This window comes from Amphiura filiformis, chromosome 3 (genome assembly GCF_039555335.1).
Source record: "Amphiura filiformis chromosome 3, Afil_fr2py, whole genome shotgun sequence".
Taxonomy (NCBI): domain Eukaryota; kingdom Metazoa; phylum Echinodermata; class Ophiuroidea; order Amphilepidida; family Amphiuridae; genus Amphiura; species Amphiura filiformis.
The window spans coordinates 65,250,837-65,265,643 of NC_092630.1; the positions used below are offsets into that span (position 1 = coordinate 65,250,837).

General features: G+C 34.6%; 1 protein-coding gene across 9 annotated transcripts in view; it reads left to right on the forward strand.

The window, feature by feature from the left end:
- LOC140148976 (rhotekin-like) overlaps nucleotides 1–14,807 on the forward strand; it is a 152,811-nt gene that overhangs the window by 61,397 nt on the left and 76,607 nt on the right. Inside the window, exon 1 of one of the 9 annotated variants that reach the window (XM_072171099.1) lies at nucleotides 8,245–8,368. The exons of the other annotated variants lie outside the window; for them this stretch is intronic. Coding sequence (XP_072027200.1) covers nucleotides 8,294–8,368 — 75 coding nt within the window. The 5' untranslated portion in view covers nucleotides 8,245–8,293. Of the gene's footprint in view, nucleotides 1–8,244; nucleotides 8,369–14,807 lie in introns of those variants that run through there. 9 annotated transcript variants of the gene reach the window in all.

The following is a 14,807-nucleotide window of genomic DNA, read 5'->3' on the forward strand; positions in this document are numbered from 1 at the left end:
TGTAAAAGTATGATATTGAAAGTCCGAATATAATAAATAGGTATAGTAGGCCTACTGTGGCTTTACAATTCAAGTGGGGTGCACATAATACACCTTCCATTCAAATACACATACCGTATTGTTTGTAATAAACGCCCCGGGGGCGTAGCATTTTTCCAAATGGGGGGCGTTTATTGGAAGTGAATTGTCAGTGAAAAAAGCTTAAAAATCTGGTTCAAATACAACAAAATTACACCTGTAAGTGCATGGAATTAGTGAAATTTTACCATAATTAGGCAATGAATGGATGGGAGTTGAGTCAAAATAGGTTTTTTCCATGCAATTTAGCGATCGTGACTGCCATTACTACTGCAAGTTTTAAGCTTACCTACACGATATCGATATGGCATGGAAATGTTTGCATTTTTGTCAATTTTTCACACAAAAATTGGAGGGGGGCGTTTATTAGAGGGGGAGCGTTTATTACAAACAATACGGTATGATTTAGGCAAAGTAACTTTATTTTTGATTGGATTTAGTTATGAAAATTAAACAGTTGCATTTTGTATATGAATCTGGATGAGCTTCTGTGAAACCACCACACAAACAGCACCAACAGTCAACTTGTATTTTCACCCTGCAAAAATGCTTGTGGATTAGCTTGTTGGTTGCTCAACTTCTTGACCAATCAAGATGTACCTTTTTGTGATGTACCGGTAATTTTGAACATTAGCTAACATTGATCTATTTATAATTTCATGATCATAACAATCAGCTATGGGGAATATTTAGCTCACAGTGACAATTCATATTTAAAGCACTTTTTGGTAACATTTTGCTCATACAAGGTGATGCCAACTAGATCGTTTAAAAGAGTGGCCTCTTCACTTCTTTACATTTAAATATGAATTGAACTATCAAGGGTTACAAAGAACTTATAAATACCAACTATGGAGGGATTTTATGTTTTGCTCCCTTTAGCTTTGCACATTGTTACATTGGTTACATGCTGCTTTGAATATTCAGTAGCAGCAGATTCAAATCAAGTTTAGGCAGTTGTTCTTTATACCAGTCGGAGAACTTTTACATAAAATTGTAACATACACCTTTAAATAAGGTTGTAATTTCATGCTTCAACCTTACTTGAAAATTATGAATCGGTGTAAAAACTTAATAGTCACTGTGTTATTCATCCGTGTATCCAGGAATAGCTGTGTACAGAGTGAGTTTATTTTGGGTTGACATTGGCAGGCATATTGGCTGCTACTGTTTCCTTTGATTGTAATTAAGGTAAACCAAGCAGTAGATTAGAGGAAAAGACACAAAATTTTCTCATCCTAATTTGTGAGATCTGTGTAGAAGCATACACAGCTAGAAATTGAGCATGACAATATTTTTAGAACACATCACTGGTTGTGCTACTGCCTCTGACTTCGCTATCATAGCGGTATTATTGGCACATCAGTAGTCGACCAGGTTTGTTCATGTTTCCGATTTAAAAATAATTTTAAGTTGGGTAATAATAGCCAGTATAATAACAAGACACCTTGAATGAATTGCTGTGTCAATACTATCTTTGTTTACCCCTCTGTCCCATGAGGAGGGGAAATAAGTTCAAGTACAACATTTGACCTGTACTTCAGAGTTATAATTAGTAATACATGTTTAATTGACTATTTACAGGGTTCGATTTACTTTGAAAAATTTGCGTAGCAATTTTTTAGCGAAAACCTTATTTAGGCGATGTTCTTATAATATTAGCATATGTTTTACATTATAAAAAATTGCTATACAAGCTGAAATTTGTGTAGCAGGTTGTCCAAAATGGGGAGCATTTTGCTCCACGACACAAGTTAAATCGATCCCTGACTATTTAGCATACTTCTTATCTGTGAGTAACTGCTGCAGCAACTACTGAGCTCAACAAAACTGTTCTTTAGGATGTTCCAGCATATTATGAAAACTTAACTATGAAAAAGCATCTTGTGTTAAGGCAAGTTGGAGGAGATGACCTAGTGGGGTTTGCACTCAAATGTTGAGACAAATAAAGCTGACACACAAGAAGAATGGTATACATTCTATAAATAGGATCCCCTGGCTTGATAGGGGGGTCATTTCTGCCCCATGTGATTTTTCTTGGGAAGGAAAAATGATCAAATCTTATTGTGTGCCTTAATTCAAGAACCGTAAGACATATGGAAATATAAATGCAATTAATGGCATCCTTGACGTATATTTTATAAGATCAATTAATTAATATTAAGAGATACACTGCAATTTTTTAGATAAGTGGCTAAAACTGAAAAAATATTGCTCCTGCCATCCCACTCACCTTCAGGTTGTATGTTTACCCTCTGTTATAATATGTGTTATTTGTTTCCTTTTAAAACTGCAATCAGTCCTGAAGAAAAGTTAGCTGTCATGCTGATGATGTCAGAAAAATACAGCGATAAGTTTTTTGAACTTAAAAGCTATGTTCTGCCAACTGCAATACGGCTCAATCATTTACTGAGAATAAACATTTAACTAGAAGAATCAACCCACTGACTGCTTCAAAGACTATAAATTCAGTTTGCATTCCGAGTTTTGGCAAAATTTGTATAAATTGTAGAAAATGAAAATGAAATGGTTTGTCCTATATTTTAAAGGAGGTGGGCAAGTACCTATAAAGCCAAATAATTTTTGGAAACAGAAAAAATAATTATAGCAAGGAAAAGAAATGAAAAAAAAAACAACATACACACATGATTGTAAGAAAGAAACAACTCAATATTCATGAAAGAACACTAAAATGTTATTAAAAAGAAAAGCAAAAAGTAAAAAGAGAAGCAACAAATAAATAAAAACCCTGGTCTACAGCACACTAAAAAGCAGCATATAAGTTGAAATGTTAACTGGCAGTCAAGTGTCTTTTTACTTTTTTAGCTCAAGTTTCTGCTAAGAGTGTGGGAAGTTGCAATTTCCTGTTTTGAGGCTTTTCCAAATTTTGGACATGAGGGTATATGTAGCTCCTTTATGAAAGCTTTCAACTCCCATACAGGTATCATGTTGAAAATGTCTAGACTTTTAGAAAATGTTTAAACAAATAGTCAAAATTGTTCCCAATTTATTAAGGATATATATGGAAATGGTTGTAAAACTTAATGTCTATTATTATCTCTTAACTTAAGTAGGGCATAAGACAATATGAGATCAAATAATTTACTGTAGCAACAAAATGCAAGGCTTAAAGTGCTTTTTTGCAAATGAAAGGCGATTGGAACCAAAAAACATTTATCATAATCACAGAAATCATCAAAAGTACCTATTGTTTCATAAAAAAATTCTTTTTTTTTGTCATCCCATTACGCAGATAAATGTCAGGGTCTATGGAGATTCTTTGTTGATCATAATCCTTGACTCTCTCATACTACTGTCTTAGTAGTCATTACTAAACTGCATGAAACAAAAATCCACATTTGGGAGGCAGGGTGGAGCAGCGGTTCAGGCTCTGCTTCTCAATCGGAGGATTGTGAGTTCAAGCCCCAATGGTGCCATTGTGCTGTGCACTTGGGCAAAGCGCTTTACTTCACTTGCCTCTCTCTACCCAGAGGTGAAATGGGAAGCTGTTAGGAATATTGTCCATTGAGCATTGCCAAAAGGTATGAGCATGCCTTTGGCATTGTATGGTAATTCCAAATCATCCAGATTTTAAAGAATTTGTGAAAATTGGTGTGATTTGAAAAGTTGCAACCTGTGTAGAAAGATATGCTTTGATGGGTATTGCCCATGCTATCCCAATTGAAAAGCTTGCGGTCAGTGCAGGTCCTCACACATTGATGACAAGTGTTGAGGGCTACTCACCTCAGGTGAGTAAAAACCTTAGTCTCAGGTAAAGCATCTCAGGCAAAGAAATTGACACAGCCCGATTGAATTAACAACTTATCAAAATTGTACCGATTGTCACAATATTGATTAAAATCTGGACGATTTGAAACTCTTTTTACTGATGCAAGGTATTGAAATCAAAGAAAACAACATTATCAGCACATTCATATCCATTCCAATGTTCTAAATCACTTGTGTTAAGAATTATAACTACTCAAACTATATGGACTTTTTTGTTGTGTTTATTTTATTTTAAGCAAAGAAATAACTCTTGGAGTGTGTTCATTTGGTTCTGATTTTTTGGCAAGAGAAACCAGCACATAAACAGTGCCAATGGCCAACTTATGTCACAGGCCTGGGAAGACCTGATCCTTCTATTGTAGATGCTTACTTTATTAGCCCTAACCCAACCATGTTTTTTGCTATCAGAAGGGAAAGGAGAAACAAAAAAAGAGAGACAGGCCCCTCGCATGCCACGCCGAAGATCTGACCTGTAGCCATATGGCTTTTGCTGGTCCGGCCAGTGATTCCATGGGTATATATGGCATCACGTCTCATGGAATGCATGCATGCACAGTGGGTTTTCATAGTGAGCTATAGTGAGTTTCAGTCAGGGTAGGGTTTTAAGGTGCCTGTTGTGTTCCAATATCTGTGGTTAGCCCTTCTCTGTTATAAGTACCTACTTGTAAATCATTTTGGAACCTCTTTGGCCACATCACAGATATCTGTGGCCACATAATGCAGAGTCTATGTGCTTCCAGGGTATATGGTGCACAGTGCACACATAGTGCACTCAGGCCTGGAAATAAGTCGGTCTGAACCAGGAGCCAAACATTTGGAAAAGCGGCTCCTGGTCCTGTAATTTTCTAGTGAACCAGGAGCCATTTTTAAAGAGCCAGGAGTCATTTTTCTTAAAGTATCAAAATGCTTATTTTTGTTATTTCTACAGCTTTCGATGCTCACCTGAGACTTTTAGATCCATGTTATTTGTTATTTAACTTATTATATTATTAATTATTGTCACAAGTTAACAAATAACAAGTTATACAATGAATGTTATTATATCTGAACAGACCAGTTGAGTCTATTTTTTTTATATTTTTTTTTTTTATTAATTTATTTTTTTAATTTTTTTAAATTTTTTTTATTAATTTATTTTATTTTATTTTATTTTATTTTATTTTATTTATTTTTTTTTAAATTCATTTTTTTTTTAAATTCAATTTGGCCTTTTATTTCGTGATTTTAGGAAAATTTTAAATATCTAGAAACATTGTCGCCAAAATTCAAGATGGCCGCCATCATGTTTAGCGATCGTGGTAATCACCTAACCTGAAAACAAGGCAAAATACTGCCAAAATTATGAGCCCTGAAGGCAAATATCAAGGAAAATTGGTGAAATATTAGGTAAAAGATAAGATTTGGCACTGCATTTTGTTGAAAATACATTGGAAATGGCCAATATTTTGAGCGGAAATGAACTTGCCTGACGAAGTTTTACTGGGCCATTTCCTGAGCACTGATACCGGGCGCAAAATACAGATTTTCTCTGGCGCCTGGGCGTGTTATTTTGGTTGGATCCAGGCGTTAAAACTCAGTAACCGTAGGGTAACAATCGCTCGGCGCCTGCTTGTTTCCAGGCTTGAGTGCACTACTGAGCTACTAACCTTTCCTCCAGCTACCCCAGAAGATTAAACATTACATCAGTAAAGTCCACAATATTTATTATTTAATTGATTGACTGGCATTTGCATTGTGTATTAATTTTGCATGGGTTCCAAGACAATTTTTTTGCAGTTACATAATGAACTTAAAATAAAATTAGGTGTTGGTCCTTGCTAGTCTTCCTGTGGTTGTCATCCAGGCTTAAGAAGTACAAATCTCCTGATGATGTCAAAGATTGCAATGTGTGTGGTTTTCCTGTTCTCTTATCCTATCTGGATCTTAAAGTTGTGAATCAATTGACGTCATGTGTGATGATTCCATTGAAATAGAGCCTGTGAGGATTTACTGTGAACGTCAGGAGGAGACTGATGAAAATCTTAAAAGAAACTAGGGTCTTAATAAGTGCTCAAAATATGAGGTAGAAATGTACAGGTTCAAGTGATAAACAACCCAATAAAGTTTAAGTTGTGCTTTTTTTCTGAGAAATGTATGTAAATAGACGTATGTATTATATAATGATGTTTAGAATACCAGAATGATGTCATCAAACCCGAACAGTTTTTCCATGATTTCATTGCCACATGCTAGTCCAGTCTCTATATTGGCTGATTTTGGCTAAAATGGAAATGATAGTCTCAGTGGACCTACACTCTGACCCTCATCCAGATGTAGGAGAAGGAGAGAGTATGTGCCAAGTTTTTCAGGCTGATCACTGTTCATCTATTTTTAGTTGAACAACATTAAAGGAGCGCATAAGCTTTTGTTATACCTGGCGTATTTGATCCAATTTAGCATCCCAGGCTCTGACTAACCCAGGCCCTCTCAACTGGCGGCGTGTGCGCCACTTGTAGCGCTTGAAGTCGGTCAAAGAGGCACACGGTTATTTAATTATTTGTTTCACATAAATGTTGAACAAAAAGGGATTAAAATATCCAATCTGAGCCTTTAAAAAACCTTAAAATCGAGGAGCTGCCGAGCGGCCCCTGGTCCCCCGATAAAGCACCACTGCACCTTACCCGCTGTGCACACGCGCTACCTCGAAAAATCTTCTTTTTGACATGTTGGGACTTCATGATCACTAAAATGTACCAGTTTGCACTTCAAATAAACTGGTTGAGAAGGTCTGGACTAACCTATTTGGAGAAATGTTTCAGTAATAGTTTTCCATGCATACAAAACACTGGTTGCACATAGGATTGCAACTCAAATACCTTCCTTGTCGGCTGACGTTTCCAGTTGACCTCTAATGACCCCAGGTTTTGGTTGCAACATCGGTGACTCGCTCCATCTAACTAAAACACAAGTTTTCTGGTTGACTAGATTTATTTAATGACAATTTGAACACTTCCAAGTGAACAAGAGAATACAAAGTGCAAATCCCATGGACCATTTTCTTGTGAATTCATTTCAAGATGTTGGTCAGCGGCAAAAGAGCACAGAAAGGATCAACCATTGGCATTATTAAAGGGGACATCAATTTGATTTGAATGAATATCATAAATTGAAGATTCACACCCTTGCCCCTCCTAACCCAACTTCAAGAAATGTAAACTTCATCCTTGTCCAAAGTGTTTTATGTTATGTATAGGTCCCATACCTTAACTATATTGTAGTTTTTGTACCATGACTAGTTAATTTTGAACTTGCCTGCTCAAGTTTATTTCAGTAAAAAGTGTGTTTTTAGGCATAAAACTATAGCATGGCAGTAATTACTTGTAGCCCAAGGCTCATCCTGTTCATTTACAGTTTCCTGGCTTTTGTTTGCGTAGTAACCCTTGATTAGTATCTACACTCCTTATACTTCATAGAGATTCTTCCTTGATATTTTTTTTAGATTTTTTAATATTAACAAGGTTTTATCATGTTGTGCAAACTATAATCATGGTTCATGAAACATACAATTTATAGTTGAATTGTTCAATGAAACATTTGTTGGCTTTAGCTGATACGCCCTTGACAAACCCCATTATCCCCCCCCCCATAAATTTGTTTGATTGGGTCCTGGGATTGGGTCATTTTCCAAAATATTCAAATACTATTAGGCATATTTTGATTCTTTTCAGTACCGTATCATACCTCTCAATAGTTTTCACAGTTTTACAGAATGATCAGCCTCCAGTGTGTATATCTTTAAACTTTAGACACATGCCAGCAAAATGACTTTGAACAACTGATTGCCTGGAGAAATACTCAAATGCTTGATCCAGCGGAATACTGACAAAAAACATTTGGCTGATTACTTCTCCAAAACAAATTTTACATTCACATTATTTTCACACAAATTAATGACATAATATGCAAATGACTATCACTATTGTGTCTAATATAGTGCAAACCAATTCTGAAGCATTTTTATAAATCCATGAGACAAAGGTGGATTTTTGTTATTTTTGCAAAGAAATTAAGCGGTCATTGCAAACAAACTTTGGTAACATCATATTTTGGTAACCTGTTTGAGAAAATGGTATTTCCAAGCAAAACATTTTCTAGGTATTGGACTTTTTGGTGGTTCCCTAAATTTAAATTCTGAATAAGGCTTGTTTCTGAACAAAGAAGCCTTAGTAAAAACTGGGGCCTTATAGAGAGCAAAATGTTTTGGATGGTTCCCTTTGTTAACTTTGGCAGTTCTTTGTATCACAACTATCTGTGTTTGTATTCATCAAAAGAAGCAAGCCCTGGAGTAAGGTGGTATAAAACTATCAAGAAAGTCTTGGCCACCATGTGTTGTTGTTAAATAGTTTGCATGTTGAGTTGATTATCCGACTACTGCATCATTACCAAGATGGGTTTCCCTTTTGTTAGAAGTGTGAGGAGAGCTACCACCTTTTCTTTTGGAATGAGGAAATATTATGATGATGTGAGTATTTCTCTTTACTCTGAAATACTAATGATTTTTTATTTTTAATTATGAAAGTTGTAATTGTGTTTATCATTTGGTAGATAAATTAGTCCAGCTGCATTACATGATCAGGTGATGATTTGCAAGTATATCATGTAGGCCTGTATCAGGACTTTGCACACTATGTTGGGTCTACATATTGTAATAAAGTTCCATTGTAGTGTCATGTCAATTTAATTTGGTGTAATGAGTTGCTGGTGTAATCTGTATTGTTAATTATTATAATTATAATTATTTACTTTTTTATTATTATTATTATTAGTGTTATTGTTTTTATTATTATTATTATTATTATCATTATCATTATCATTATTATTATCATTATCATTATCATTATCATTATTATTATTATATTTAAAAGCGCTTGCACATGATGTTATTTGAAATATGTTTCTGGTGTTAGGTGAGAGTGTGCTTTGGTCTTTTGTCACTAACTTATAAAAATATGCTTTTGACATTACTGAGAGTTTAAAATAGTGAAAAAAAAAAAAAATGAAATGTAATTTTTGTATTGTTTGTTTTTTAAACTGTCAAGTCTAACACCAAGAAAAAATATTTATAAAAAACATGATCCTCACTAGTTAATCATTTCAGAAAAAGCAGGCCTGAGACCTGTCTGTAATAACACATTAGAAGTGATTTAGAATACATAATGAACTTGGCTTTGGATGGATTCAAGTCAATGTACTTTTCTATGAAAGCAAGATGCCATGGGGCAAAATGTCTGAATAAGCAGTAAGCTGATCAATCTATTTTACACCTTCTTTGCCCAGTTTCTTTGTTCTTTTGCAGATTTTGCCTTCTGTTCCTATTTCCCAATAATAAAGGAGGCATGGCAAGACACTCCTAGCATAGTCCTTTGTGTGTGATATAAAAGTGGTCATTTTTTGGCATTCTGACAATCTGTGCATATAAAAATTTAAAAAAATAGATCATTGGAAAATGTAGTGAAACTTATTTGCTTGGGATTTTATATTTTGCCTGCACAATTTTCATAAACTTACGAAAAGTTTGTGAAAATATATCAGGCAAAAAATATAACCACTTTTAGTAGTCCAGTCAATCATGATCATAGTTGTGTGTGTGCTTGATTTGTGTGTGATTCACAGGTATGGTAGGTCCAATCAAACACCCTATAATCCAATTCCTGGATCAAATGCATACCCCGGTAGCTGTTTTTTCTCTCTTATTTGTAATTATTTGAAATTCAGTTAAAAATAACTGGGAAGTTTTCAATTAGGACATCGGTGATGATTAGTTTTAGGTGTACCTTGTCACTAGTCATGTATGGTTTCGGTCAAGCTATTAGGATGTCAATTTGCACATAATTGAACTAAATAGGCCTACAATTTGCATGAATTGGGTATTCTTACATCATTATTATGATCTTCTTGTTGTGTACAAGTTATAGTTTTAATATTTATGGGCCCTATGCCTGTTTAATTTAGAGCTATAGAGACTTCCAATGCTATTACTTTTACTTTGTTGATTTTCTGCTACTAAGATCTTCTTGTCTATGAAAGAATAAACTTGGGTTTTGAGATTTGCAGTGTTTTACAAATAATAAAGGATGCTATTGCTGATTAATAATATCCATCTAGTGCTGATAGGATGATGGATAAACCAGAGGGCAATGCAGCCATGCTGAAATCCTCCCTAATTGTTACTATTATTATTATCATCAAATAGAAATAGAGTTTATTGTTGACCTTGTCCATAGATAGAACGATGAACCAGATGTGAAATACTTGAGTGCAAATTATGGAGGTTTGACTTTGATCCATGTTTTCAAACTATGTCAATAGTTTATCAGGTATATCAGTCTATTTTGAATATTTTGATAGCAAGAATAATAAGAATAAACTTTTAATATTTCCAAATGTTAAAAGAGAAATTAACCTATCTTGTCCAGTTTGTTTTAATTTAGAAACATAAAAATATATTAAAAATCTGTGTAGGAATTTCTATACCGTGGCTACTGGACGTTTCCCATATCCCTTCCTTTGAGAAAATTGATTGTAAACCAATTGATCCATATTTGGGCTGCATTAGAAACTCTTTGTTGCATATTATTCTCAAGCTGTGCAAATGCTTGTTTTCCACCATTTTGTCAATAATAAAAAAAATTCTGCCAATCTTGACATGTCGGTTGGATTGCTTAGAGAACAAAGTTGAAATGCATGCACACCAACTTCCCTTGTCTTTTCATTTGATGTCCGGAAACAGATCTATGTGAATTTTATTTCCCCAGGAAGAAATCTAAAAATAAGTAGGTCTTGTACAGGAAACAAAAGACAGGGAAATTTCATGCATTGCACATGGTGACAGGTTTCACGACAGAACCAAGTTTGCCCATGCAGTTTTTAGATTTGTTGTAGATGTATACTGCGCCTTAAAATGCCTTAAGCTCTTGACAAAAATGTATTGCTGTTACTTTAGGTCAATACTTCTAAAACTATACTTCATTTTTCTGTTTGATTTGAATAAATAAATGAATGGTATTCACAAAATTTGGTCTAAATTTAATCCTGTTCTAAAATGTTTCTTTTTTTTTTTTTTTTTTCCAAATGAGGAAAGACCTTTATTTCTTGAACAAAATTAGATGTAGAGTCAATAAGAAATTTTGGCCTTCTTCCATTAGTTTCCTTTTGTTCCTTTTTGTTTTGTTTGTTATTTAGCCCTCAAAAATGACGAGGCAACTGCCTCGCTCTAGGGCTAGGCTGAATCACTGTGGGCTGAATACAGCTACTGCCCTGTACAGTCTAGTAGTTTCCCAAAGATGACAGAAAATATATGAATGGATGATCAGAGGGCAGTACACAGTGCATCTTACTTTGCCCACATGTTCATATCCATCAGTAATCTATTGCTTTATGCCTGATGTCATTTTCCCAAGAGAACAGACTTGGGTCAAGTTCAATGTAAGAACAGAAACTTGCATGATCTTCATTTAACTGAATAGACAATGAGCTTTATACATTTTATTTTTATAATATTATTGCAATGTCTCAGTTAATTTTATGAAATCTAATTTACAAGATCATCAAGTGGTTTACATAAATCTTATCTCCAACTCCATCATTGTCCATGCATGTTTTGGCTTAATAGGTGATCACTTTGTGTGAGTTAATATTATATTAAGATTTTAGATATAGGCCTAATCACATTAATCACACCACATATAGGCTTTTTAGCCTGGCTTGAGCATTTTGTTTGAGCCTGGTCCCATCAGGACCCCAGCGTGTCTCCACACGGAGTGACCATTTAATCAAACAAACACAAACAAACAAACATAAACGACAGCAAATGATCAGAAAAATAGCTGCCCAAATTTGAATGTTCATAGTTGATTTTTTTACTTAGGGTTATGCATTCAATAAACAGATGGATCTAAAAATCAGAATTTTCATAAGTGAGCCCTCATTTTAATTACGACAAGATATATTGCATTACTGTACTTTAATTCTTACTATAGCTTAGTCTAGGGCTAAATTAAAAATCTTACTATTTAATATTTAACCTGTATCAAGTAAATGTGTTCAACAACATTTTTTTATTTCTCTCAGTCTCAAAAATCAACTATGACATAGTCTACCCACAAAGTGCATTTTATGAGTCTCAAACAATACTTTGTGAGAAGCATCTAATCTATGGTAACAGATAGGCCTCCCATGTATTTATGTGACTTGACCATATCCCATATATAGGGCTTTTTCATCTCAAGTTTGGGTCAGACAAGTTCAATAGCTCAAAATACATGAAATATGTCAGAATAATGGGCTGCAGGAAGAGGCCTATGATGAAGAGAGGAAAATATAGAATGACTGCAAAGCTGACCTTCCTGTGAATCCAGAGAAGAGATGAGTTCCTGCAGCTTGAGTACTGTCATGATTATGGGTGCTGTCATCTAAGACCAGTAGTAGCAGATGTGATTGACATGTGATTGACCTTAGACTAAGGACATGAGTGAAACAAGAGTAATCATTTTAGCTTGCTGAGAGGATACAATCTCCCCTATTAACTAACCATGCTAACCCTCAGATGTCCAAGCTGAATAATTAGGAAATCATATTTTGATTTTGTCTATTTTTGTTTTCAAAGAAGAATTGTCACTAAAACAAGTATTGCTTATGTCAATAAGCTTGTTTAAATAAATATGTCCGATATTGTAGCTGTACATGATAAACCTAGCTTAGCAAAAGTCCTGGGCAAAATTAGAATCACAAACTCAAAAGAAATATTTAAGGTCCAACTCCAACATAGAGAGTTAACTGACCTTGTTGAGGACATGGGATAGACCTGATGAGCCCCTGGTCATCTTTTAGCAGACTCTGTCCTAACTCCCCTCCCAGGGGGTGTAATCAAACATGGTAAAGACAAACCAGGCTCATCATTATCACCCCAGGTATGTCAGGTGTACAGGACTCATTAGCTTGGCTTCTCAGAAAAGACCCATCAATGTCACAAAGTCTACAATATGCATACACTTCCAATGATGAAAAATGATATTTTCAAAATAATCATTAATTCTGTTGGTTTGTCGTGATTATGAAATCATTTGTCTCATTTTGGTACAAGTCAAATAATAATAGACAAGCTCTCTCAACAGATATGAGACATAAGGAACAACATATAACAGTATCAATTATGGAAAGGAAAATTGAAATTGCAAAATGGTACATTTCTAATTTGTCATGTTGGTGGAGATTTTAAAAATATATCAATGGCATTCTGTAAGTTTATCTTAATGAACAGCATCAAAATCATATAAAAGTTGTGACCTGATTTCTTGTATGATTCAACAAATACTAGTATGAATTCAGTAAACATGGTATTAGTTTTAATCTTGCAAAGCAATATCTGTAGCAATCATGAAAGCAAAAGCCAAACTATTATTACTAAATTTCAAGCTAGCTTTCAACACATAATCCGAGTACATTATAAGCATTATCCAGCAACAAAACACAGCATTAACTTTTCTTTTCTTTTTTTTTTTTTTTTTTTTGGGGAATGAATATCCAGTCTAAAATTTACTGACTCGCAGTCCACAAAGCTAAGCATGTTATGCAATGATATTTCCTAAAGAATTTTGTCATATCTTTTTAAATATTGGACAGGTGAAATGATTGTAAAAACAGCTTATGGCACAGAATGACATCTTATATCAGAGACAAGGGTAGAATTTGTCCAAACATAGCTTGAGGATGGACACGGTGAAAGCGATGAAATCTAGATTGTTTTGCTTGAGGACTGTTGTCCAGTTAAGATAGATTTCCTGTCGAAGGCTTTGTCAAACAAAATAATGTTGTTGCTTAGCTACACGTATTTGTTAGGATCAAGCCCTGCAGATGTGTTGAATTGATGCAGCATACATGATACATCACAACTTCTTTCACAGCCAACACCATGTAAAGTAACATAGCATGCCCTTTGAACTTAATTATGACTTTCCCTGTCACATGTTTTCAGAAAAGGAACAAGGTAACTTTTTCATTATTGTCATCATCGGAATTAAACACACCAATTCTATACGCCAATTTACCCCATACAGAAAGGAGGGATGCTCCAGAGGGTGTAGTATGGGAAGTGTACTATTCAGATTGCATTTTGAGTTTTAAAAAATGCACACATTCTGATTTTTATAGCAATATCACACCATTTAATTTTAACATGGAAAAACATTGGCATGATTGACAGGAATTGTATAAATAAACGTAATTTTTCACCAGGTTCACCGGCGCTGAAAAAGTGATCCCGCCCGGGAATCAAACCTAAGGTCATGGGTTCCACTCCCAGGGCAGGATCACTTTTTTTGCTTGTCTTTATTTTTTGTCACAGCGAACCTGGTGAAAAATTATGTTTATTTTAATTTTAATTTGTGAAAAATTGCAATAATGAATTCAAACACGAGCAGGAATTTCAAACATGGGCGGGTGACGGGAAACTCAAAACCAAGTGCAAAGGGCCATAATGATGATCTCAAACACAAATATACAAACAATCCATTCCGTAACATAGTACCATAACTGTCATACTGAAATCAAACACAACATAATTATTAGGTAGGGAATCTCTGACAAACGGGTCAGATTACTTTATTGTTAATTTTAAAGAGAAAAGTGTAAAATCACATTTCAGAATTTACTTTATTGTTAATTTTAAAGAGAAAAGTGTAAAATCACATTTCAGAATTTATTTCTTGTCTACAGGTTTAGCTTGTCATTTAAGGTTATGTAAATTGATTTCAATTCAGTTGACCCAGTTTCTTAAATCTAGTTCATATCCTACTACACCCCAGTGTCAGTAATTCTGCCTCAGACTTGAGTATTGGAAATTAAAATCTAATGTACTGGACAGCTGTAGCTGCACATCAGAGTCATATACTCTTAACATGCAT